Here is a 27001-nt window from a genome sequence, read left to right on the forward strand (position 1 = left end):
TGCAGTTGCAGTTGCAGTTACTGCTGGAGTCAGCGCCGGCAGCAACATCTATGGACATGCTCGGGTTGGGGTTTGCGTAATCCAAAAATTGCATCTCGTGCCGATTTTTTACTTTCAATTAAGCTATTGAATAATTTGAGTGCGTGTTGGGCCAGCGAGTGAATGTATTTATTTGGAGTGGAAGAGTTCTTTGGGCGTGGGACAGCTGGGGGGGAGATTACCATTTAAGATTGGTTTCTTATGTAAGTGAAAAATGGCCTGTGATATGGGTCAGCTTTCTTTGGGGTATTGGTCTCTTTTCCTGCTGCTTTTGTTACATTTTTAAAATTACAAAACAATTTTTAAATGATGTGGAGTCACGGAAAAGTTTGCAAAGTAATTAGTTCCATTAACCAGATACTCGTACATTCATTTTGCATTTTCGGCCACCCAGAGTTATGATGAAATTTGAAAAGTTATCACAGTAACTAGTTTCAAGTTCAAAATTACACGTTTTGCATCTTATTGACACGCAAATGTTGATCTTGAAAACATATTCACTAATATCTGGCTATTTTGCTTTACTTTAAGTGTGTGTTTAATTTGGTTCATTATCATTAACTAGTTAACTAAGCTAGTACAGATTTAAGGCCTTGAGCTTGCCTGTCAGCTCTGACTAATTAATAAAATGGATAGGTGTAGATGTAAACTCGTTTTTGAATTTTGTAATTGATCGACTTGATACGCAGACTTATAGATTTTCCTAAATTATGGTTAGTAAGTACTTGCATTTGACTTTTCAACGACATATCTTTGGCTTACTGATTTTATTATTAAATGATTTATGACTTTACAAAGGACTAAGGAGCAGACAATAAGTTATGTAAAAGCTAGATTTCAAGCAGTGTTCTAAGCTCTATAAGATTGAGGTTTTAACCCAAAAGTGGGGCAGCCACTGGAGCCACCAATGGACGAGCAGCCACCGGAACTGGTCCCCTTTGCACCACCGCATTGAATCCGTTGATGGGATCAGCGGTGTAGAAAACAGTGCGCAGAGATCCATCGGCATCCACCACGGAGTAAGATCCCTTAACCACGTCTCCATCCCGAACCTCCTGCTGGCTCTTGCTGTCCCCAGTGAGAGCATCCTGAACGTTGTAGGCGAAAGCGTACTGAGGATGCGGATCCACCTCGGTGTTCAGAGGAACTCCCACAGGAACTGCAGCTGGCAGCAGGGCGCACTCGATGGCAGCGATCAAAGCGCAGCAGATTAGGGTGATCTGTTAGGTAGAATCCGTTTTAAAGGAAATCCATGTCAAGTCAAGGATCCCTTAACTCACCTTGATCAGGGCCATGACTAGATTTGCTGGTGGATAACAATTGGTGGTGCTGGTTGCTTGACAATGCTGTCGGAACTGTCTTAGGTTGCCATTGGATTGGGGTTATAAAGGGCTTACCGATTCCAGCAAAGACATGCGCCATGTGGCAACTGGTGCCAAAAACGATTCCATTTTCTGACGTAATGGCCCATTTTGGTGTCTAGTCCCCTGGAAAAGGTTTCCCCAGTGGACGTGCCAACAAATAGCGCCCCAGCTTGCACAATTCTCCCCTCCACGAAACCACCTGCAATATGAATTGTGATAACCGTAAATATAGTTGACACTACGTGATTGGCATTTAAGATTTGGAGCTCTACACTGGGCCTCTGAACCTACCCCAACGTTGGTTGAGACTTACCATGTGGTATATGGAGCATTTCTTTAGCTTAGCCTATTTAGCAATCCAAAACAATCATAAATGCAGATTATTCTTAGGAGTAAGAAAACCCTTAACTCTTTAAATACTAAAAAACTAGATCTGAAAATATTCTCAACCCCAAGTAAAAGAAACATTAAAACCTTTTTTTGTACCGAAACTTTTATTCAGTAAATGCAGATACTAATTCACTAAGTGGCCGATAGCCGTTCCCCAGATCCCCAGAACGGTATCCCTAAACGTAGTCTGTGGTGGCGGTGATATACATAGTGTCCAATCCATTCCGATCGGAGATGGGGAATGTGGGTCAACAGCGGGGGCAACAGCACGCACGTCCTTGTGTTTCGGGTTTTTGACTGACAGAAAGAGTGGGTTAATCGGGTGATATAGTGGTGATAATGCATTAGAACTATTTAACAACGGTCCTATAACTAGGCCAAAGAGTTTGTCATCGCTCGGTCCACTGTGGTTCACTTCTTAGTGGTATCCACCCAGACTCAGACCAGGCGCCGAGGCGTATCCAATCTTGGTGATGGCAGGAACCGCGGCAACTGCAATAGCTGGCTTGGCAATCGCCACAGCGGCCACACCCTTCTTCTCCACCACAGCATTGAAGCCATTGACCTTATCGGCGGTGTAGGTGACCTTGCGAATGGTGCCATCGGGTTCGGCCAAGGAGTAGCTGCCGTGGACAACACCGTTTACCAGGGTCTCCTCCTGCTGCTTGGAGTCTCCGGTGTGCTGATCGGTTACTCCGTACGAGAAGCTGTACTGCGGATTCGGATCGTAGGGCTCGGCAACAGCTACTTTGGCCACGGCAACGGGGGCAGCCAGGACCTTAGGAGCATAGGAGATGGCAGGAGCGGCATAAGAGATGGCCGGAGCAGCTAGGAGTTTTGGTGCAGCGTACGAGATGGCAGGAGCAGCCAGGAGCTTAGGAGCAGCATAAGAAATAGCAGGAGCAGCTAACAATTTAGGAGCCGCATAGGAGAGTCCAGGAGAAGACAGACCATATGGATCAATGGGAATGGCCACCACCGCGGACAGGATCAGTCCCAAAACGAAAAGAGTCTGGCAAGGAATTCCTTGATCAGTAGAGCCAACTAATGAACCCAATCCTTTGTCCAACTCACCTGGGCAAACATGGCGAAGTAGGATGTGACTGAGGGAGCTCTGTTTTGGAGGTGTCTGCACTACGAGAACTCAGCTCAAATGTGAGATGCATTTTCCGCCAGCTCTTCAGTTTTATATTCGCCAACTGGCAGCAGCCACCGACTAAAAAAAACTGGACAATCTAATGGGCAGAGTGACAATTGCGTCTCATTTGGTGACTGCCCGATCTCGATCTCGATCTTGCACCCCAGACCTCATCGCTGATCGCGGATTTCATGTTTCTGGTACGGATTTCATCATGAGTGCTGGCTTTTCTCAATGGAATAACTGCTGTTGCAGTGGCACACCACTCACCGAAAACCATTTCAGTCCGTTCAAGAGCGCTGCTCTAACATACCACAATACCACCAACACTAGACTCGTTTTCCGCTGACCAATCTGGTTTCATTTTTTCGCTGTTTTTCGGCACATTCTCAGGTTCTCTAGCCGAACTTTGTCTGATGTAATAGCTGCCTCATGTTGAGGCAGTTAAAGTTGCCACAAGAACGGGAGATTAGTTTTGGGTAGCTATGGTTACCCTTACAGGAATACTTCGATTCTGATCGATACTTTAACCCATTCCACTATAATCTAATTTTACTGCATTTAGCCCAAAGTCAAAGTTACGATTGAAATAAGCAACTTTCATAAATTTTATGAAAGAGTTTTGCAAAAATGCCATAATAATTGGGTAACTAATTTGAATACCTTCCATTTAGTTATGCAGCTTATTACCAACACGCCATGTGGCCAAAACGCAAGCAACTTTTGTTAGGTTACCATGGCGTATGTGTAATTTTTCCAGGAAATTTAAATGCTTAAAATTATATACCCACTGATAGATAGAGTATTAAGACAAGATCAATCGTTTGCTGCCACTAGTTTAATTAGAAAACGAATATGGCAAGTTTCGGTGGTTTAGGAGGAGGGAATGGGCGGTGCGCAGGCGCAATTACGCACTCGCACACGCATTAACCCCTCGCCGATTTTATTTCCACGCAGGCTGAACCAGCGCCCACATTTCTGAGCCGGTCACTTAGCCACCGTAATTGCCTCGATCGGGCCAAAAGGCAACTATCCGGCATTTGGAAGCTTTAACCGCTGTGACCTTGCCCACAATTGGCAGCTAAGTGGCAGTGGCCAGTATTACATCCACTTTTAATTAATTCTCATCTCAGAGCAGAATCGAATGATTGGGCAAGGAACTGCTTAAATGGCAGTAGAGCATTCCATTAGCTTTTAACGCCAAAAGCAGAGCACTATGCAGCCATGCTGGTTTCCGGTGGCGCGACGATCTACGCCAATAACCGTTAGTGAGCTCCATCAAGCCTATGAATAATACCGCCATCTGCTGCCAAGAGTTGAGCTCTCTTCGTTTCTCCTGGTCTCTCTGGGGCTCTCTCCGATGTGAATCCGAAGCCAACAAGTCGCAAGGTCGTTGGTTGCATTTTGGAAAAGAGTCACGAACTCGAAACCAGCCACCAGTTACAGCACGGAATCGATGCGGAATCTTTAATCAACAAATAAGTTAACTGAAAACCAGAGATTGGAAAATGTTGTTGACTGTTTTGTTGACAAAAAATATGGTATTTTTGAAAAGAATCCTTTCTCCTCTATAAATTAAATAATTTTTACACAAAGTATGTTACGTTTCTTATGGAACTATAAGAATCTTCAGAAACCAAAATGAAATCCGTATTTTTCTGATTACTTTAAAGAGCGTATTGTAGTTTTAAGTTTACGAAATATTTCAAGACTTTAAAGACCAAAAACCTTAAAAACCTTATCAGTATATTGATTTCATGTAGCTCACCGTCTAATCGATATTCCCTGGCCACATTGACCCAGTTTCACCTGGTGAAGTGAAACCAAACCCTTCGGGGAAACAACCTTATTATGTACAGGTGGTAACTCATTAGCATTTGTAATTGATACCCAATAAAGTCTGTAAGAAACTTTCCAATTTATAATAAGGCCAATCAAGCCTCTTCAGACAGGATAAATGGGTTCTCATAAGACTGTTTTCCCTTAAAGAAAGATCTTTTAATAATTTGAAAACCCAAAATGTTACCCCTTGTCAACCCGAGTTCAATGTAGTGTCTCAATTATAAGTTTCGCGTGTTTTTGGTGTAAAGGAAAATTAAAAGCATTGCCATTGGATGGAACCTGCATGACAATTACTGAAAAAAACTACTGCTCCGAAATATAATCAAATCGCATTCACTTTCGATCCGAACAAGGCAAAAACAGTGGCAAATAAAAATGAAAACTTGGTGTAGCCGCAAGACGACAGAAAATTGGAGTACGTGCTGGGAATTTGGATCAAAGCCGAGACACAGACGCCAGACGCAGCCAAATGCTGGGTAGGAAGAGGGCACCAAAAAATGTGGCGATAATGAGAGGGGCAAGGAGTTTGGACAATGGGCTACCATACGCAATTGGTACGCAGTTCCCTCAACTGAGCGACGCATGCAAATTTCGCGAACGCATCTGGGTATAAAAGTCGTGCTTTTTTTGTCCAAGGTATGTCAGTTCATTTTCGATAACCGACAGTGACAATCGCACTAAACCCCACCCAAGCCTTACAATGAATCCTTTGACCGTAAGTGATGGTGCGAGATGGTGGACCCTTCAGGTCAGGTGATTAATCTGGATTCCATGGTTCTTCTTGCAGGTTGTTGCAGTCCTCTCCTCGATGGCCCTTTCGGCTCAGGCTGGTCTGGTTGGCGCTCCTCTGGCCGCTGCTCCTCTGGGTGCTCCTCTGGCCTACTCTGCCCCTCTGGGAGCTGCTCCCTACTTCGCCCCGGCTGCGTACTCCGCTCCATTGGGCTACTCTGCTCCTCTGGGATACAACGCCCCTCTGGTTGCAGGACCAGCTCCTCTGGTGGCCAAGACCTACGCGGCCGCTCCCTACGCCGCTGCTCCGTTCGCCGCTCCAATTGCTGCTCCTCTGGCTGCTCCAATTGCCCCAGTTGCTGCTCGCCTGGCTGCCCCAGTTGCCGCTCCTCTGGCTGCTCCAGTTGCCCCAGTTGCTGCCCGCCTGGCTGCCCCAGTTGCCGCTCCTCTGGCTGCTCCCGTCGCTGCTCCATTGGCTGCCCCAGTTGCTCCCGTTGCCGCCGTTGCCGCTCCCCTGGCTGCTCCAGTTGCTGCTCCCATTGCCACCGAGATCGTGGATGCCCACCCACAGTACAAGTTCGCCTACGATGTCCAGGATACTCTGACCGGTGACTCCAAGACCCAGGAGGAGACTCGTGATGGTGATATTGTCCGTGGATCCTACTCTCTGATCGAGCCCGATGGTTCCCGTCGTATTGTCAGCTACTACGCCGATTCCATCAACGGATTCAACGCTGTGGTGCAGAAGGATGTGCCTGTTGCTGTTGCCCCAGTGGCTCCAGTTCTGGCCAAGACCGTGGCTGCTCCCGTCGCTCCAGTGGTGGCTGCTGCCCCAGTGGCTCCCGTGTTCGCCAAGACCCTGGCCGCTCCCATCGTTGCCTAAGTAGGAGGAGAAGAAGGAGTCGCAAAGGAAGGATTGACCGCAATTCGACAAAGGACTTTCATCTGTACATATTCGATTAATCATTGTCGAGCTATAAAATAACTTTCATCGCCAAAATTAAAGAAATTCTGAAAACAAAAACTTGTATGTTATTTATGATTGATATAGGATATATATGGTTGATTCTTAAAGGCTAAGTCAGAGAAGGAATATGCCCATTGCTAGCTTTTTCTTAGAAAATGTTTATAATTTGTAAGGATTCTCAGAGATTTTAAAAAATATTCTTAAAATCATTTCAGCGATCTGAATGAGGAGTTCTGGAAGCTATCGCCACATGAGAACGTGGCACGGATGCGTCTGAAACTGGAGCCTCAGTTATATCCAAACAAACATGAGAATGCCGCCAATCTGCGGGACAATGCGACCAGTGCCTATGACACCAAGTAAGCCCTACCAACTCCGATTAAGAGTTCTCTAAACTAAAGTTTTCATTTAATAAATAATCACAGGGAAATCTCTGAATTCGACTCCACCATTAAGAATGCAGTGGTGCGAGATTTTCTGGCGGATGACGAAAGTTCCCAACTCGAGGAGGAACTGCGCCAGCTCATAGACACGCAGGCACAACAGGATGTGGCGCTGGAGAAGCTAGTCATGTCGCAGGATTGTGAACTGATCACCCTGATGACCAAAGTGAAGGGACGCATTGAGGTTAATCAAAGCGTGTTCACCTTTGTGGATTTAAGTCCGCCGACGGAGGATGGATCCAAATACGACTTCCGATTCTCCACAAATAAGATACGTGAAGTGCATCTCAGGAAGTACAACCTGCGAAGGAGTGCTTTAGAGATATTCCTGGTGGACCAGACCAGCTACTTCCTTAACTTCACAACGAAGGTGAGCTATTATTTCCTAAAAACTTACAATGAAGTTGAGATTATAATATGGATTGCTTATTTTCAGACTCGAAACAAAGTCTTCACAAAAATCGTTGGTCTGCCACTTCCAAACATTCTCTATGGCTCGGGAAGATCTCCAGCTGAGCTACTGAGAGCCTCGGGCCTCACACAGAGATGGATCAATCGCGAGATTTCTAACTTTGAATACTTGATGTACCTAAATACTATCGCAGGTGAGCAAAATTTTTCTATTTCCGTTTTCGCTTTTAAACTATTATCTTCATTTTCTTTAGGTCGATCCTACAACGATCTGAGCCAATACCCAGTCTTCCCCTGGATCCTTGCTGACTACACCAGTGACGTGCTGGATCTTACAGATCCCAAATCATTCCGTGACTTATCCAAACCCATTGGATGTGTAAGTTCTGAATCTGATCCTAAATGAATATTCCTATCCTAACTAATATTCTCCACAGATAAATCCCAAAAACGAGGCCGAGGTGCGTGGCAAATACGACTCATTTGAGGATCCCTCTGGTGCCATACCCAAGTTCCACTATGGAACCCATTACTCCAACTCGGCGGGCGTGCTTCACTACTTGCTTCGCGTGGAACCGTTTACCTCTTTGCACATTGAGTTGCAAAGCGGACGCTTCGATGTGGCTGATCGACAATTCCACTCAATACCTCAGACCTGGAAGCTGCTGATGGACAATCCCAACGATGTGAAGGAGCTGATACCCGAGTTCTTTTACTTCCCAGAGTTCCTGAAAAACATGAACAAGTAATGAAAGTAATAATACTTATATTTCACTAGATCTAATTACATTTTAAATGCAGATTTGACTTGGGCCACTTGCAAATAACCAAAGAAAAAGTGGACGATGTTATACTGCCCGCTTGGGCCAACACACCAGAGGAGTTCATAGCAATCCACCGACGGGCTTTAGAGTCGGAATATGTTAGCCAGCACCTGCACCACTGGATTGATCTGATCTTTGGGTACAAGCAAAAGGGACCCAAAGCAGCGGAGGCTTTAAACGTTTTCTACTATTGCTCTTATGAAGGCGCTGTGGATCTGGACAAGATTACCAATCCTGTGGAACGGGAGGCTGTTGAAGGTAGTTTTATTTCTTGAATCTAAGTTCATATTTTAATTTTTGTAAATTTTGTTTTCTAGGAATGATCAACAACTTTGGCCAGGTGCCTTCGCAGTTGCTAAGGGAGCCACATCCAAGACGCCTTACCCAAGATGAGACAGCTATGAAACTAGTACGTGCAGAGCTTCGAAGGCCGGATCTAACTCAGTTCCTGGACAAGGTGGTTCAGTATGACTGCGAGCTGTCTACACCCAAGGACCCCATCGTTTACCTGAGTCCACCGCGGAGTCCTCCGAGATCATTCCTCCAGCTGAGTCCCGATGTTCTAGTCAGCGTTTCCAAGTCTACCATATTAGGCTGCAATTCGTGGCTGTCTTTTGACAAGGATCACGGATTCTTGCTGGAAACCGATGCCACCACAGCAAATCTGAAGTAGGTGTTGATATTAAACATAACTTATACCAATCCCATTTATATAAATTTCTTTAAAGGAACCGCAAGCGGATCTTTGGACCCTTCCATGCCTCGCAGCCTCCACACTCTCAACTATTTGCCGTCAGCACGGATGGCAAACTGCTATATGCTGGAGGAATCTGGGATAACTCCTTAAGGGTTTACAACCTGAACAAAGGCAAGGCGGTGGCCTCAGTAACCCGTCACCTGGACATCATCACCTGCATAGCGCTGGACAACTGCGGCTCATACTTGGTGACTGGATCCCGTGACTGTACCTGCATTGTTTGGAGCATTCAGGCAAATCAGCAGGGTGGTGGTGGATCAACTAGCAACATTCCAGTGCACGCGCTGACGGGTCAGTCGCACCTTCAAGCTATCACCCAGCTGAATACGCAGAATAACTATTCACCCAAGCCCTTAACGGTGCTGCATGGCCACGACGATGCAATCTCCAGTGTGGCTATATACACGGAGCTGGATCTGGTGGTCTCTGGATCACTGGTAAAAATAATTATCTAGTCGTAAAGGAGTTCCGTATGTAATATTACTTTTCTGTCTTTTAGGATGGAACAGTTAACGTTTATACTCTTCAGGAGGGTCAATTTGTTAGAACACTAAAGCCAATTGGATGCACTGAATCATGTGTACAAATCTCTTTTGTAACTGTTTCCTATCATGGTAAGTCTATAACTATAATATTATTAAACTGAAATTTTAGCGCACTGCAGATAGTTTTAGAGTCACTGTTGCCTTCGCCTGAAAGTATGCTATGTATTTTTGTCATTTTGGTTCATTTTTCGCAGTATTTTCGCCATAACAAAGCCAAAATTGGTCGCAATATAAAATGTTATACATTATTGAGTTTGTTTTCTAATTCCTATTCGAACTCTGTTCACAGCTTAAAATGTCAAAATTTTGTAATTTTTTGCAAAAAAGACGATGTTACCCCTTATCGAAAAAGCGAGAATTGGGTATCTCAGATTTTCCCCTCAACATGACAATATTATGCCCATAACTTAGCCAATAATGGTCCGAATGTGGAAAACCATATGTCAAAGAGCTTGTTTTCTAATTCCTAGTCGAACTGCATTCACAACATAAAATGCCAAATTTTTAAGGATTTTTCGTAAAAAAGATGATGTTACGCCTTATCGAAAATGCGAAAATTGGATATTTCAGATTTTTTCCTCGAATTGACAGGAATATGTCTATAACTTAGGCAATAATGATCCGAAAATGGAGTGTAATACCTCGTTGGGTTTGTTTTCGAAAACCTAGTCGAACTGTATTCACAGTTTAAAATGTCAAATTTTTAGTCATTTTATGCAAAAAAAAGATGATGTTACCCCTTATTGGAAATGCAAATATTGGCTATCTCAGATTTTTTCCGCAAACTTACAGTATTATGTCCATAACTTAGCCAATAATGGTCCGAAAATGAAATGCCGTACCTCGATGAGCTCGAATTTAAGTACATAAGTTAAATCTAAAAGTATTTTCTTTTGCAAATTTTATTGGAAAATTGTTAGAGTTTGGAGTACGTAGTTAGGCATTAAGAAAATATCAGTCCTCCCTTAAAGATCAAGTTTCGTTATTTATTCATTCAAAAATAATTTCATATGCTGGTAAAATAGTTATTAAATTCCTTTGTGCATACATCACTTCTATTCGTGCTAAAAAGTATTTCAATTTTATCAATTCACTCTCTCTTGAAATTCCAATTAAGCCAGTGAAGTACTACTGATAAAAACCTTGTCAATGGCTAACTTTTAATTGATTAAACCAATGAAATGGAACTTGATTGGTTGACTCATAGACGGCTAGCTTTTTGGTGACCACATTTGTCCACCTGTAACCGATAATCTCATAGAATCAACTCTCCTTCCTGTCCACCTCATGGTGCCCCTAATCTTCCGATGAGCCAGAGTAACACTCACGTGCTACTGCGTAGCATTCCCATTATGTTTGAAGAGGGGCAATCAAACAATTTAATCAGCCCTCCTATCGACAATTGCCACATAAGTGAGGCGACGAGAATCACGTGATTGTGTGGCCATGTGCGTCGCGTTGCCCCTCCGCCATTCCATGTCATTATGATGTTGGAAATCGTCCGACTTTGTTCCATGCACTGCCCGCTTTATCTTATCTTAGCAGTGCAGCTAAGGCGACAGGGCATTAATCCAAATTAAAACGAGATCGTAAAGTATACGAACCCCAGCAAGGTTAAGACTTTGCCAGTTTGTCGGCAAACAGAATAAGTATGCCTCGGAATTCCCCCATCGTTCCTCATAGCAACACTGTCAAGGTGTCATTATAATACAAAATCAGGGTTTTTCGATTTTGCACAAAAAAAAACTATCACCGATGGTACGTGGCCGATAACGAAATATCATAATTGCGCACTTGTGCCGACCTAAATTAATATATTTACGATTATGTTACGCCGACATAATGATTCATTGGCCGATAATTAACATGTTTATGATTATTGCCCTAATGGTGATGATTTGTAGAAAAGATTTTGCAAATCACTTAACGTTTAGCACGAGTTCGCTTGGTAGTTATTCAATTAGCATTGATTGGCTGTTTTATATAAAGAGATTAAGGGATTATTATATGCAAGGAAAGGGAAATTTATTGCGAAAAGCTTTCCTATAATAATGTCTTAGAAATTGAAGAGCAGTTTTTAGTGACAACCTAAAGGGACTTGCTTAAAATCAAGCCAAACTCGTTTTAAAATAAGTACGTAGAACCGTAATACCATTACTCGCAATTTCACGTTCTTAAAATTAAAATAATTTTGCTCTGCCTGCACATAACTTTCATTTTTGTTTGTTATACAATATTTGTCTTGTGATAATGCGAATAAATAAGCCTCGAATTCCGTTTGCTTTGCATTCTCAGTATGAAATACGTCAATCGATGGCCAGCTTGGCGCCAGCTTGCATATCGAGTTCTTTAAATATGCAGCCATATAGATTCGCTAAGCGAGTCGATTTTCGGGCTATCAGCCTGGACTTTCAGAAATTGATATACCACTGCCATATATGTAGGCCCCACCCCCTTACCTTCCCCCTTTCCAGCAAGAAGGGTATATAGCTGGCTATATATACTGTGCATTTGCCGCATGCAGCCGGTCGCTTATCGAATGAATTAATACTTACTTCTGATTATAAATTCGCAACATCCGGCAGTCAACGGTTCAGAAATATTGAAACCGAATCGAATCGAATCGAAAAACGTCAATCCAGTTCATTTTCCAGGGCAATGATGGGCACTTAATTGCGTTCTTGTCGGGCCCCAATCAATTACATAGCCGCTAATGAAGACCCGATCCCATCCATTGATTGACTATCAGCCTGCGACGAACTCAAATATATGTTTGTATATATATATGTATATGTACTCCAACCCATACGACACTCGGTTCTCTGGCATTAACCCAACGTCGTTAATGGAATCAAATCAGAGGGGCGAACGAGCCCCGCGAACGAATCGCACGTCACACAGTCACACGACCAACCATCCAACCGATCCCCTCTACGCCTCTTCATGCCACCCATCTGCCACAGCGATTCATTCATTTTTAAATTCTTAAGACGCAGCAGAAAATTTATGAAATAGTTGTAGTAAATTTCGACGAAAGGCCCCAATAAAGATCAAGATATTTAAACGCGGACGGGTGTGTGTCTGTGAGAGTTTTTGGATGATTTTTTTGAATGAACTTCCAGATTGGCCAAAACCAAACAGACACGGTTATTACTAGTTATTTCTGTGCGCGTGGCCGGGTCATATTAGGAAGTTCATTCATATCCAATCTAGGGTATTTAGTGTCTCTTCCTTCTGAACGAGTTTCGCGCTCGATGGCATTGGCATACAGATACAGATACAAAAGCAGTCGCCACATAATACAGATACTTGGACAGATAACAGCAACTACGCATTGCTTGTAGTATGTAGTATGGAGTATGTCGCCATGTGATAATGTCTTTATGCGATGTCAGGTTATCAGCAGACCAGAGTGGGCCGGACCTCGTCGTCAAATAGCATAATGTCGTTTTTACTGCGTAGATCAACGCCACCACGCCCTGCCCCACATTCTGAAATCTCTACAGATATGATCAAAGAATGCCGAAGTTTATTAACTCACGACTTTTGAACTCTCAATTTGTATCCTTTATTCACACAGGTCACATCGCCTTTAGCGCTCTGGATGACACCTCACACTCGGTCCACGTGTACAGCATCAATGGCTGCAGTCTGGGCTCTAAGTACGTCTCTGGCAGGGTGACGGGACTGGCCAGTGCCGCTGACTACCTGGTGGTGGCCGATGATGCTGGGGATATCACTATGAGCAGACTACATGGGTAAGTACCATCTGTCTATCTATCTATCTTCGAATCTTTCTTTTGGAAATCCCCTTTTTAGGCTAATTAATCTTACTAATTCAAGTTTATAACTTTAATTTCCAGTTTAAAGCCTGTTTTTGACATTCCACTGCACGTGCCCATCCAGACGGTGGTAGTTACACCAGGGAACACCCACATTCTGGCGCCTCTCCGAGATGGTCGTCTGGCGGTGATCGCCGTACAGCTGCCCTCCGGCAGCAACAAGAAACATTCCGTGCTTAACGTTTAAAGTCAGCAGCATGAGCTGGACATAAGATGGACATTGGGCTACCTGAACTCCCGAATTTTACTCTCTGCCTAGCATAAGTTGTACCCGTTCCCGATTTTTTCTTTTGCTTTTTGCACACCCTAGATTTAGTAATTGTGTGTTGTGATTTGTCATGGTTTATTTTTTGTCGTTTCCCATGCTACGTGACGTGCCAAAAGCAAAGCCTTTGACCAACAAATAATTCCCAGAAAGCTGACAAATGTGTCTAAAGATATTCAGCAAGTCGATCGATTGCATTCGAGGAATTTCCATGCCAACCAAGCAGTGTTCCCCTATCGAACATGCGTGTACACCTGTCGGAGTAGCCGATCCTCCATCCTGGGCCACAGAAATGATCGATGGGCCAAGTCGTCTTCAGTTGACGAAAATCTGAATAAATCATCAATCAAATGGCGGCAGCAGCGAGGAGATATCTCTTGGCTAATGGGACCGGGGAGGAGATGAAGACGGAGACGGAAACGGAGCGTGGCGATGGAAACTGGTTGTCGACGCACTTGGCAACTACTACTCACTGACTCACGAGCGACTTTCAAATTGGCCCAAAAAAAGAAAAAGAACCGAAAATAAAGCGCCCGGCAACAAGCGGCAAGGCGCTTAAAAACGGCAACCGATCGCACAGCACAGATCGACGGCATCCAGCTGCTCGGGTGCTCAAGAGAAACACTTTCGTTGCGCCCCCTTTTCGCCTGCAGACACAACCAAAAATAGAGCCCAGATATCTTCGTCCCATTAAGTACACACACTCGGATCACATGGTATCGAGTCATTAACAGACCATTTCCAATTGAAAGTATTATTACCGCACGATTACAGTCCGTCCACAAAGATCCACACACCAGAGACAATACCAGTGCCAGAACAAAAGATTCCTTCTATTTCCATACTATACCATAGTATCCGCAACATCATTCCCAATCTTATGCCTTTGATCGCTCTACACGTTCGTCAGCGATTGTGACAACCCCCCGCAGGCTCTGAAATCTTAAATCTGAATTTCCAAAGACAAGCGACAATATCAAAGGTGAATTGAATATATATATATTTTAATCGCATATATAGTAGAGAACTTTCGCACAATCGGGACGTGAGATTAGCCCCCGCTTCGAAACTCTGGGCAGCAACCTATCAATATCTTACTCCAGCAATATAGTAATATCATCTGTGTACGTAAACGTCCTTCGGGATCGAGTTCGTTGTTTGTTGTTAAGATCGTAACGCGTATTATGGTATAAAAATGTTTTCCCAGTCGTTCAATGTATGTACGTAACTGTACGAGTTTATGTAGATAATGTGACTATCCGTAGTTTGTAGATCTGTCAATAAAGTGATGAAAACCACAGTAATTGTAACTTGTAATTCCTCGTTTTAATCACCCGCCCGAATGCCGAAATGAGTACTAGGTTTCATTCAATTTTCTTGTATTTATTCAAAAACAATCGCTTGAAAGTTGATTATAATTAAAAACTAAACAATTAGAAAACCATATTTCAGTTCTAGTAGCTTAAAGATTAAAACATAGTCGGGTAGCTTATGAAACTGATTAATTCCGTGAATACTATTCAGTGATTCTATATGGGTTGCGATGCTGGATGAATTTGGTCGATCAATAAATTAGTTGTAGAAATGATGGGTGCACATAGGGTGATTGACTGATTGTTTGATTGATTGATTGTGGTTTGTGCTTGGGTTGCTATGTTGCGGCACCCTTAAGTAAATGGCCAATTAGTTTAAATACGTTAACTATACCTGCCTGAATCGCTAGGAACAATCATTGCTACTTATAAAAAGAAACCAAAAGACGCGTGATTACAAGCCGATAACTAAAACTAAAATTGAAGAAAATGATAAAGTAGATTCTATAATTCGAATGCGATACGTGTGACTGCTATTCGAGGGTAGTAAGTTAGAAAATTAGTGTCTAAGCCGGCATTAGATACGGTTAATTACCTGGATTACGAGCTAGATTGTGCTTAACCTAAATTGTACGTAATTGTAAATCGTATGACCTTTCGCTCCATCCTTTTTTTTGTATTTTTTTCTAAGCATATTTCTTTTCTTTTCACGCATCTTCGAAGGCATTTGATCTATCTAACTAACTAGATGAATTCCCGTCGTCAATCCAATAGCCTTTTTCTTTTCTTTTTTGTGGTGGGTTCTTTATTCTTCCTCTTTCTGCAAAAACAAGAAGGAGAAAAGGGATTACTTAGGATGAGTTGGGATTCCTTGTTAGGAAGGGGGAATACTTACAAGTACGGGGTACACGAAGGTGTCGGCGGTGTCTTTTCCGACTACGTTCCGGGCTATGCATTTGTAGTTGCCCATGTCCTCCCACTTGATCTCGGAGATCAGGAGATCACCATTGGGCAGCACCCTGTGGCGATGTCCAGGGACGACCTCCTTGTTCTCGTTGTTCAGCCAGGTGATTTCGGCTCTGGGACGAGCGTGCACCTTGCAGGGCAGTTGGATGTTGGAGCCCATCAGGTCCAGATGCGTCTTCTCGCTGTAGATGATGCGCGGCTTCTGGGCACCTGGGTAGGTCTTCTCTGGCGTCAAACGAGATGATCGTGGAGGATGCACCACAGTGCTGGCATAGATGGTCTTAGAGCCAGAGCGTCCAATACACGTGTAGGTACGGGCCTCGCTCAGCACGTGATCGATAATGTGTGAGGATCGGACGCGAACTATGGCACTGGGCGCCTCTTCGGCCACCTGATTGGAGTCCAGATCATCGAGCTCCGAGCGAGGCAGATGACCCACCACCCACTGGATGCTGGGCACTTGGGAGCCCATCATCTCGCAAACGATCTCAATGGTTGCACCATCCGCCTGCTGCAGTTTGGTCGGCGGCGTTTTGGTGAACTTAAGCCAGTCGGCATCGAACATTCTGTTCCGCGGTTTCTCCTCGGCCTCAATGGAGTTGTCCGCTTCGTTGCTATCGTCTACCAGGTCCACGGCTCTTCCGTGGACAGTGGCGATGCTGCCGAACAGCAGCAGCGCTAAGGCGCACACATGTAAATTCATTTTCTGCAAGATAAGAGTGAAAATCGGAAATAAGTACAAAGTTTAACTTAATAGTCATACGATTATAATGTAGGTTAATAAACCCAAGAGCCACGCTAAGCGATAGCCCGGGTTTTCAGCCAGTCATCCCTTAGTTATCACCTTCAATAAATCATGGGAGGTCTCAGAGTCTATTTCTTCGATAAGAACGGGAGGCCTTTAGCCGCCGGGCTCTAAAATATTACTAAGACTTGCGAAATGGCAATCCTTTCCCGAGAAGAAAACCCCAACCCCCAAGTACCAAAAACCAAACCCGAACCCGAGAGATCTTCGCTCTCAATACGAATTTCACAATGCCACGACACCAGAAAGATACGAAAAAAAAAAAAAAAAATGATATAAGAATCTTGCGTGGGCCGAATCAGAGGCAGAAATCGAAAACGGAATGACACAATTGTGACGTCAATTTGTTCGAATTCTTCAACTTGATTCAAAGCCACCCACGCTTTAGCCGCAGATCAAGGGCTAATGTGTCTAGAGTCTAGACTAGACAAACTGCGTGACCGTTTAATTATTCAAATAGTTTCGAGGGTATTTTGTGTAGTCATTCGCCAATAGCTGGCGAATGTTGCATCAGACGGTTTTTGCCCTTCGACGGGGATTTAAGTTATTTGGGATTTCTACGAATTCAAATTTTGAAAAAAAAAAAACAGCACGACATTGATAGATAGGACTCGAAACGGGTCACTGGTCAACGATCACCGATCTATTGTTAACGCATTACTCACCTTTTGATTTGATTTCTTTTTTCTCTTCCGGTAAAAAATGTTTGCAAATTTCTCCCTAACGTTGGTTGATATATCAAGTGCTATCGACGGTCGGCTTATCGTTATGTTATGAACGAATTTATCAGCTCTATGTTGTGGTGGCTCCTGGTTTGGGCTTTCTGGTTGAAGTTGAGCAGCAGTTGGCTTAGCACTGACATAGGTACGGCGCTGGATGCCGTCTTGGTGGTCGTGCAGCACAGTGTTGGCGGAATCTTGGCTACTTGCCGGACTTTCGGTTGCTTGAATGGATCGTATTTGGTCCTTCGCTTGGGGATAGCGGATCAGGATCAGGTAACTGGGTTGAGGTGGTATGGAGTAACTTCAATAAGTCTCGGTCTCGACGTAGCGAATATCTAGCTGACGGCTCTGGCACATTCGATCCTCAAGTGATTAACAGTGATCGGAACGGGCTTCCTTGGATGTGGATGTAGACTTGGTCTTGTTCTTGTTGGTCTGGTTGGCGCGGCACTCGTTTGAATACGCACGGTTCATCGACATTACACTCGAGTCAAGGTGTTGGGCTTGGCTTCTTTTTTTATGTTGAAGGGGGCTGCTGCGATCGCGGTTCACGGCGAATTGAAAAGCGAGGATATCTGAACAGATTGGATCGTCGGCTCTCAAAAGTTCAAACAGAACTGAATTTTGAACCGTTGCGCTCTTCCATTTATATGCGACGCCGGCTCACACACACACAGCCACTTGTTGCTCGCCTCGCTCTCCCTCGTCTGCACCTTCTCTTCTCCGCCTGCCTCTTCCGCTCTTCGATCTCTCCCGGCTCTCTTCGCCGCTCCCTTCCGTTCTCTGTTCCTCCTCCTGCCCCTGCCACTGTCTCATTCCCCTTCTCCAACCGACCGACCGAGTGACAAGCGACCAGCATTCAATTACTCGTTCTCAGATCGTAATTCTTTATGCGACCGCCGCACCGGGAAGGTGCGGAACAAAACGGATAAAACCGGACGGGGGTTTTGATTATCCGCCTCTGGATCTGGCTTTCGTCTGCCCAATTGCACTTGCATCTACAGTCCAGCACCTGTGATTTTGAAGTGTCACAGGAACTATCCAATAAAACCCATTCTGAACCATATTCCATACTCCTTTCCAGGTTTATAGATTTTTATCTTAAGAACTAGGATCACACTATATCATATCCCTAACTACACCACTTCCTAACAGAAATGAATCATGCTTGGTCAAGGGAATTGAAAGCAACTTTTAGCTGTGAACAACGAAATATGATCTGTTTTCATTAAAGGTGCTAAAAAGCAAAAAAGGGTCTATACATTTCCATATGTTTGACACTTCTGCGTTAAATGTTTATATATCAATCTTAAGTGTTAAGTGTTTATAAATAAACTAACTTAAAAAGTTGTATTTATAGGCCAAAAATTAAACCACAAATACGTTTTAGTTACTGTATCCCTGTAAACCCTGTAAAATCAGAAGGGTTTTAATTATACATTTTTTGATTTCATTTCACACTGACTTCATTTTGATATCCATAACCAAGCTCCCAATTTAATAATCACCAATGAGAACCAGAACTTGCCTCAAAGCCCGTTGACAGTGTAAGCGGTAAGACTCCAAATGTCTGGCCAAGAACAGACCACTTCTTTTTCGCCCCAATCTTTGCTAAAGTTGGGATGCTCAAGGGGTATCATGTTGGGGGGAGTTCCATGTGGTGGCATGGTGCAAGGTTCCATTAGCCGAGACCGTGTCTGAGTTCGAGTCCGATTCCGAGTCCAACTCAGTGGCTTGTCCGTCCACCCGTCTTTCTGTCGGTCTGTACGTCCGATCTGTCCGTGCGATCGCCTCATTGCAATCAAGTGTGAGTGCCAGTTTGTCTGCGGCGATCGTTGGCTGAATGAGAAGCGGAGGAGGAGAAGAAGGGGCGGCGATACGATACCACAAGTTACACTCGGAGAAAGTTTCTGTGATTTTAAATATCAACTAATCTTAGGACAAAAAACGATGGAGACCCATTAACTAATATAATTGAAATCCACAAATTTTTAAGGATAATAAATTAACTAAAGGTTCAATATATATTCAGGACATGCCAATGGACCTCTTCTTTTTTCCAAGTGCATTGCTGATTGGCTGTTCGTAAATGTAAGTGTATACAAGGGGAGAGGGGGTGGTGTAATGGAGGGGGTCCAAACTAGTCTGAGCTGGCGTTGCCGGCCGGGAGCTTGGAGCTGAACACTGGGACCCGCGGGCTGGTGACTGGAGGTGCAGCCAAAATGGCAGACAGACTGGCAGCCACATCGCGTGTTCGCTTTCCGCTGTTGCCGGGCGGCAGCCGCTTGTGGTCAGGGGTTGGGGAAAGGGGATTCGTGGAGCGCTATGTGATGAGGGGGGGATTGGGACTGAGGCACCGCGACTAGTTTCTTTCTTCTTCTTTATCGACAAGCCACATCGACAACTAGATTCAATTCTACGAGTAATTTATTTATTGCACGTTACACAAATCGTCCGACCGCAGACTGCTCCCTGCTCTCTCGAAATCCCCTCTCCATGTCCATGTGCCTCCCCTTTTGCCCCCCCACTATCACCCCTTAAAAAACACTTGGCAGCGGCATCAGGCCAGCCACAAAGCGAAATTCAATTGAGAGAAAAATCTTGCAGGTGCTTGAAATTGTGTCTCGTGCCGTTACCTCCGTTTGCCCCAACAATCCCCTCGAGCCCCATATCTGGGCCTCCTCCTCCACCCCTGTGGAAACCGAGTGCTCCTCGTTCTCCTCCTCATCAGCCTTGGACGGCACACCTCAAAGCGCTGGCAACGATATCGTAACGCTGACGTAAGGGGCACTGAATTGAAATGGCCTTTTGATACGACTTGGGGAGCACTTTCTACAATAGGAGGAACGACGATCCGGCGATTCGATCCCCTCACGTAACATTTGCCAGTGACGCGGTCAGGGGTTGCACTTCCTAGATGACCGACCAATAATGCACACGGATGTAATTCAGCGGGATCAAACTGAACAATATCTAATAAAAATCTGATATTTTGAGCATAAATTGAATTCAATAGCCTTAATAAAAATTTATGAAACTGTGATTTAACAAAATAAAAACTGAAAAATGACATGAGAATTAAAAGCTGTTACAGAATATCACAATAAAAATGCTATCAATTGACAAAAAGAGAGGCTAAAAAGTAAGCTCAATAAAAGTAGCATACTTATGTAGGGCAGTATAATATTTTTTACTTGTGGTTAAATTAGAAGGTAAGTTACTTGAAACAGGACTCGTGCATTTCTCTGAGTGTGATTTATGGGCCAAATGAGATCACCATAGATCGGAATCGGAACCGTCTTAACATACATATTCATGTGACCATCGACTTGGGAGATCGTCACCGGCCGGCACCAATATCGACGAACTCCGATTATCAACGCCCCTCCGATCTCAGGTGGAAGGCCCAGCGGCATTGTCATCGAAGTCTTTCGTGCAAAGCGTAGATTTATAGGTTCCATTTCCTAGAAACGATCGATAGCTGGTTTTCACTCCGCACACACCAGCACAGCACCAGCAGCATATAAATATGTAGAGAGAGAAAGAGAGGTCGAGGTCTGGCCACCCGTCACTCTTTTTTTGTATTGTTTCTTCCATATAGCTGACTGAAAATCGTACGATTGTTCGGTGAGTTGATGGCACAAATTATTGCATCATGACAATGGACGATCGGAGACTCGTGCATGTGCATGGGTAAGCCAAATTGGCCCGCTTCCGCTAATGGGTAATGGGTAAATCTCTTCGAGCACCGCCGCACCAAGCTGCACCATACTGCATCTACAACAGCACCACTCGGCTGGCCCGCATCGTTTGCACTTTTCTGCTAATTAACGTCGTGCCAGCGATAGCAACACCTCCAGAGCCACAGATACGAAGCAGAAACACACCACCGGAACCAGTCGGTGGTAGGGGTACAGTAGGAAAAATTTGATCTATCTTTCGGTCTAAGGATATTATGAGGTTAAAAAAATCATTTTTAAAACAATTTTAAATTCCTGATCTATATACTAAAGTATAAATACTTTTTGAGATGAGATATTAAGATATCTAGTTCCTAAACGATCCGATTTTTTCGAGTGCACCTCTGGAAGGGGTCGGGGAAACGGTCCATTCAAAGTCAGACGTCAGGACGGCGGGACAGACAGATAGAGCAGGAGACGGAGATAGAGACAGACCGAGAGTTCGGGGAAAAGATAGTGCAACATGCAACTGGCAAGCCAAGACCAGTCGGCCAGATACAGATACAGATGCATTCGTTGAATTGCAGGTTGTCTGTCTGTGTTTCTCCGTGTGTGTGTGCGACTGTATCAGCCAGTGGAACGCTGGTGACGACGTGAGAAAATTCATGTTCATGCCACAAATTCTGTGCCGTTTTCACAGTGCTTCTACCCCTCAACCCCCGCCCCTCTTTATGCCTGCTGTCACTACTGATAGAGTCGGGTTTTTAGCCGCCTAGCAACAGGCCAACTTCTCGGCCTCTCGACTTCCCAACTTTTCAACTTCTCGACTTGTCTCGATCTCCTTCGCGCTTGTTTGCTTAAAGACTGGAACAAAGACACAACGCCGCAATGAGCTCGTGTCGCCTTGACAGCGATATGAAAGGTCAGTTCAGGGAATTGGGAATGGAATCGGAATCGGATAGCACGTCCGGCCACATGACTTCTGGCCGATCAATGGCATTTTGCCAGGTACTAATTGTTACCACGAAAGCGACAACAGAAATCCTTTTTTAAGAGATTTTACAAAAGGAAGTTTTTGTTTTTTGTAAGCTATATCTCGTCGCATAGCAAAACATACCCGTTCAGAATAAAATTTAAATAAACTAAAAGGGATTACCTTTAAAAATCTAATCTGTAAGGGAAACTTTTCTTAACCTCCCAAAAAACCTCCATAATGCGGAATAAATTTATTGAGATAAGACGCAGATGTACTATTTACATAAACCACCACAGCTTTTAACTACTCAACATTAAATAGTAGATTTCCTATGTAACGTTTTTAGGAACCCAATGATTCATGAAAGTTTTGACGGTGATTCCTCTTCTAAGGTGGGGAAATCATGGCATGGTTAATTCAATCAAATTTCTTGACCCCTAAACTTGAACTGGACGGAACTCAAAAGTTCCTGATAAGCCCCTACTCCGCTCACCAATCTCTGCGGTTCTCTTGGGCAATGCCCGATTCTCTATAGCTGTTCTACATTATAACAAGATCGAGATCTCGACGCACACTCACGCACACCCCACGTCCACAACCACGACCACCGACAGTGTGTGTGTAATGTAATGTACCGAGCATAACGAACAAATGGAATGGAAAATTTTTGAAACCACATATCAAGTTTCTTCTCTTTTTGTTAAAATGTGGAAAATTTTTACGACAAATCCGAATGAAATGCAATTATCACTAATTGCTTGCTTGTTGGGGGTAGTTAATAGCTATGGCGTTGCTGCTGTGGGACTCTCGAAACTGAAAATTGAAAACTGAAAATTAAAAACTGTAAACTGTAAACTGTAAACTGTAAACTAACAACTGAAGCTGGAAAGCTTATCAGCGAAGGTGACGGAATCGGAATTGGAAGCGGACTTCCTCATCGCATATTCATGGCTTACACATCAGCATTCGTTAATTGAAATATACCAATTCGTCGGCTACTATTTAGATTTATGCGAGCACGGGTAATACGACTCTCTGGCATTCCTTGAATATCTCTTTTGGTTGCCTCTTTTTTTAAGTCTCCTTTTGGGTCTCCGGTTACCATCCAGTATAGGTACACCTTCTGTTTGTTGTGCAACCCAGGCAAAAGAGAGGGGAATACATATATTGACTCCGGCTCTCGCCCAATTTGCGTTCCGATTGCATCAGCCATTTAAGCCGATCCGATCCGTACCCCCCACCCATAGCCATACATAACCACCGATGTCTGGGTGCGCTCTTCAGTGCAGCAAAAAGGTAAACCCGAGTTTTAGAGCATAACCCTGAGACCCGCACACGATCATGTGTACGTGAGAGAGACCCGATGAGTCACCTGGCTGTCGGTAAATTAATATATTCGAAAACTAAATGGGTTGGGTCACACGAAAGAGCATCGAACTGGCGGGGAATTAGCATTGCCTACATGTCGAAATTCTGCATAGTATGGGTTAGTATAGAATCCCCTAGAGATTTCCTATTTCAATTTTTGATAAATCTATGATCCCTTTACGAATTTGTAATGTTTTGATTAAATATAACAACAAAGGAAGATTCATTGAACTCTCCCGTACAGTCACAACAGTTAAAACTAAAAATGTCCAGTGACTACGTTTCAGATATTGGAGGAATGAGTAGTAGAACGTGCTGTATTTGCACAATCATCCAGCCCTTCGCTGCCCCAACTCTTTGCGCCCCCTTTAGTCAGTTCTTATCTTCTTCATGTTTCACTCTAATTGTGATCATTCCATTATAATGAATGGGCGAAAGAAAACAATAACAGAAAACACGAAAACGAGGTTAAGTCTTAGAAACCGAAGGAAGAATACCCTAACAAAATGTTTTCACTAAGCCTTTACAGTCGTTACAGTTAGATAGAAATTATCTTGTCTAAGATTACTTCGATGACGAAAGTTCTTCGAATCATAATCTTAGCCAAGCAAATTCCCAATAAGTCTTACACAAATTTATAGGCAGTTGTTGATTTCTACTGCGCATTTAATTAATTACTAACGTCTGCATTTTTTGGTTGTAAGTAAGCGTTTTAGCAGGAAAACGTAGACCAACCATAATCTATAAATAAATATAAGCGTGGTAGATATGGCACTTGAATCTATATATATACGAAAACGTACAATAATTTGATAGATAAATTTTAAGAGTTAGCAAATTAAAAGACTAAAATCTCAACTGATGGACCGAATAGGCGAAATCTTCTAAACCAAGACTTGTCCTAACTTACTTAGTTATTCTTAAGACCCCCCAGATTAGTGGCATCTCTTCTATTTTGGGAAAGGGTAGTCAAATGACGTCTGATGACGTGTGTGGCAATGTTATTTTCAACTTGAGCGTTGTTATCGTCGTCATCATCAACGCCCCAAGTTCAATAGAGCTTGAAAAACAATTATGAAAGCAAAAACATCTACATATGTATGTGTGCATAAAAGGGGGCTCGTTGCCCACACAACAAGGCATACACTCACACAAGGGGGCATGGCAGAGGGGCATATCATCATCGAGGACGGGGCTGCCAATTAAAGATTCCTCCTAATTGTCTTCATATACCGACTCTTTTACAGTGTGTGTGTGCAATTGATATTCCAGCCATTCATTAGTGTGCAGCATAATTGAGTGCCCCACTGTGTGAGTGTGTTTGTGGGCGTGTGTGTGTGTGTATATGAGTGGATAAACACAGCATCAGTTGGGGGCTCGTCCCACAAACACACACACAAACGACTAAAAAAGGGGGGCAGCGACGATGGCAGCAAAAGAGCTAAAGGTTCTCTTTCATGCTCTTATCTCTCTCTTTGCTCTTCAGCCTCCTCTTTGGCTCACTCTCTTATCGATCGTATGCAAAATGGAATATTGCGAATAAAATTGCGATTGTGACGCATGTGAACTCGCGACTCTCTGCCCTGACCCTCCCCCCTCAGCTCCTCCCCATCTCCTCTACCCCCCACAAACTAATTTCATTGCGAAAAAATCGAAGGCAATGATTTTTTTGTGCTTGTTCTTTTTTTCGCCATTTAATAAAATTGCAATTTATTACAAAAGCGATCTGATTATTAATTGCTTGTGAATTGATTTCGATTCAGAATCGAACGATAGTGGTTTTCAAGGGGGGTTGAGAGGTGGGCGGTCAACGGGGGGAAATGCCTGCGTGACCAGCGCAACGTCAGGCTCAGCTCAAAAAAACTTGTAACCAATTCTGGCTGAGGAGGTGATTTTAAAAGTGCTTTTAAAAGTGCTTTTTAAAGGTGTATGTGGGGAAAATGGAGATGTTCAGCGACTCACGTAGTCACCGCTCCACTTCGAACTTGGAAATTAAAAACTAAAAAAACTGTAAACCAAAAACCAATCTGGGAGGTCTCTAGCTGACGCGACACTAAATGCATAGCAACTTTTGCCTAACGCAAGGCACTGAGTCAGCTAAATGGCCAAATGCAGATCGGATTAACCCTTGGTCATGTAAGGTTATGTAGGGTTTGGACATTTTCTAACTATAACTTTCAAGGTGACATTATATCTCCAATATCTGCAGCCGTAGCTTCATAATCTCTGGAAAATTAGTGAACTTTTCATAACAAATCAAGTGGTTATAAAATCAGTTGCAGCCTTCATGCCCGTATATATAATCGGGATTTCATTGCTATTAAAACTGCATATTCTAGTATGAACTGGTTAATTAAATGTGATGAATGTTACAATAGTATTTTAAATCAACTGTAAGTCTCCAAATGATTAGAGGGTTAAGATAAGAATTCTCTGATACGCAAAACTAAAATCTAGATAAAATTGCAAAATATTCGCACAGTTCTCAGTAACCAAACATTCCGTTCGATGAGATTAAAAACAAAAACAGGCAACGATTTATTTTGGTTAAGTTTTGTTTGACAATTCTCATTCTTCTCACGCTCGATCGCCCTCGAGGACTTTGTTTACTTTGGGTTCTTCGGCTTTTCGGCGGATGAAAGCATATTTCCGCCCAAATGATGCACTTATCATTATTGCCCGGCCTTTGCGAAGATAAACAACAACAGATTTGTTATCTGGGTAACTTACAGACCCACTGTCGACATCTCCACATATTATTCCCAGATTCAAATGTACAATATATATTCTGTATTAGAAAACTTTCTGTCTGTTGCCTAGGGCGATAACGAATCTAGTCAGTTTTGTTGTACAATTAAAAATCACGAGTGTGCTAAATTACCAAGCTGATATGTTTCAATTAAATTGTTTGATATTTGCCCCTTCGAACCCACGTCACACAAATCAAGGCAACTTGAAAGTATTGCTCATTTTTTAGCACTCTCATGCCGAAAAGTTATGAATTGATGGCACGAGATCACAAACTGGTACAGAAATATATATTATATGCAATATTACCAAAAGCTCAAAGTCGAGAAACCTTTCGATTGCCTGATGACGATGAGTCAAACGGAGGAAGCTGCTGTACGGGCTATTAAGACACTTTCGAACCCCAGACCCCAATTAAGTGGGCTATCTTTTCTGTTAATTCATTGTTTCTAGGCAAAAATGTATCGTATTGAGGCAGGTTTTCCTCTTTACTGCCTTTATAAGGAGTATTGCCTTTAAGAATTTTTGTATTTGTTGAAATCTGATTACCTTATGTGTATTAACTGTCTTTGGCGTATATTAACCGTCCAATACTCTTCCATATGCTTAAAGTTAGTATATATTTTTAAGAATAGTAAGTTATATATTCCTACCTGCATATCTTATCTTAAGTTGCTTGGATGGCTTTCACTGCAAAGCTTCGTTTGGCACTTTCACTAGAGTTCTAGAACTTTCGCTAGAGTTTCCGGTGGATATGGAATATGTTAACTATGGCGAAGTTTACGATTTCACTTGGCTCTGTTATAGTAGAGTGTTCTCGGCTCTAAGTACTCGGTTCTCAGTGTTGGAGCTCCGTTCTGCTCGAGA

The 27001-nt window shown here is 43.4% G+C and overlaps 6 protein-coding genes across 7 annotated transcripts in view; 2 read left to right on the forward strand and 4 right to left on the reverse strand.

Annotated features, from left to right (window-relative positions):
• The window catches only part of LOC108107841 (neurobeachin-like protein 1), a 30909-nt gene extending 16049 nt beyond the window's left edge, over nucleotides 1-14860 (forward strand). For both annotated transcript variants that reach the window (XM_017215594.2, XM_017215595.2), the window contains 11 exons: nucleotides 6685-6828; nucleotides 6895-7282; nucleotides 7349-7517; nucleotides 7578-7702; nucleotides 7761-8068; nucleotides 8125-8405; nucleotides 8465-8816; nucleotides 8876-9341; nucleotides 9404-9518; nucleotides 13030-13207; nucleotides 13313-14860. In XM_017215594.2, coding sequence (XP_017071083.1) covers nucleotides 6685-6828; nucleotides 6895-7282; nucleotides 7349-7517; nucleotides 7578-7702; nucleotides 7761-8068; nucleotides 8125-8405; nucleotides 8465-8816; nucleotides 8876-9341; nucleotides 9404-9518; nucleotides 13030-13207; nucleotides 13313-13478 — 2692 coding nt within the window. In that variant the 3' untranslated portion in view covers nucleotides 13479-14860. The remainder of the gene's footprint in view (nucleotides 1-6684; nucleotides 6829-6894; nucleotides 7283-7348; nucleotides 7518-7577; nucleotides 7703-7760; nucleotides 8069-8124; nucleotides 8406-8464; nucleotides 8817-8875; nucleotides 9342-9403; nucleotides 9519-13029; nucleotides 13208-13312) is intronic.
• LOC108107848 (cuticle protein 21) lies at nucleotides 792-1410 on the reverse strand. The gene is made up of 2 exons (XM_017215602.2): nucleotides 1320-1410; nucleotides 792-1259 (listed from the first exon to the last, which is right to left on the reverse strand). The coding sequence occupies exons 1-2, from the start codon at nucleotides 1332-1334 to the stop codon at nucleotides 912-914; spliced, it is 363 nt and encodes a 120-aa protein (XP_017071091.1). The 5' UTR covers nucleotides 1335-1410; the 3' UTR covers nucleotides 792-911.
• LOC108107846 (larval cuticle protein A2B) lies at nucleotides 2026-2989 on the reverse strand. The gene is made up of 2 exons (XM_017215600.1): nucleotides 2868-2989; nucleotides 2026-2805 (listed from the first exon to the last, which is right to left on the reverse strand). The coding sequence occupies exons 1-2, from the start codon at nucleotides 2877-2879 to the stop codon at nucleotides 2212-2214; spliced, it is 606 nt and encodes a 201-aa protein (XP_017071089.1). The 5' UTR covers nucleotides 2880-2989; the 3' UTR covers nucleotides 2026-2211.
• On the forward strand, nucleotides 5393-6526 carry LOC108107843 (larval cuticle protein A1A). The gene is made up of 2 exons (XM_017215597.1): nucleotides 5393-5488; nucleotides 5561-6526. Exons 1-2 carry the CDS (start codon nucleotides 5474-5476, stop codon nucleotides 6383-6385), a joined length of 840 nt encoding a protein of 279 aa, XP_017071086.1. The 5' UTR covers nucleotides 5393-5473; the 3' UTR covers nucleotides 6386-6526.
• A 63-nt stretch (nucleotides 14861-14923) lies between the features above and the next one.
• On the reverse strand, nucleotides 14924-27001 carry LOC108107844 (neural/ectodermal development factor IMP-L2). The gene is made up of 3 exons (XM_017215598.2): nucleotides 26788-27001; nucleotides 15765-16541; nucleotides 14924-15689 (listed from the first exon to the last, which is right to left on the reverse strand). Exons 1-3 carry the CDS (start codon nucleotides 26791-26793, stop codon nucleotides 15675-15677), a joined length of 798 nt encoding a protein of 265 aa, XP_017071087.1. The 5' UTR covers nucleotides 26794-27001; the 3' UTR covers nucleotides 14924-15674.
• LOC121529914 lies at nucleotides 17407-17502 on the reverse strand. Its single transcript, XM_041818023.1, has one exon. It carries the CDS (start codon nucleotides 17500-17502, stop codon nucleotides 17407-17409), a length of 96 nt encoding a protein of 31 aa, XP_041673957.1.

This window comes from Drosophila eugracilis, unplaced genomic scaffold (genome assembly GCF_018153835.1).
Source record: "Drosophila eugracilis isolate 14026-0451.02 unplaced genomic scaffold, ASM1815383v1 contig_2088, whole genome shotgun sequence".
NCBI classification, from domain to species: Eukaryota; Metazoa; Arthropoda; class Insecta; order Diptera; family Drosophilidae; genus Drosophila; species Drosophila eugracilis.

Coding starts and splice junctions, on each gene's coding strand:
- LOC121529914 (XM_041818023.1), bottom strand. CDS start 17,502: ATGTCAGTGCTAAGCCAACTGCTGCTCAACTTCAACCAGAAAGCCCAA.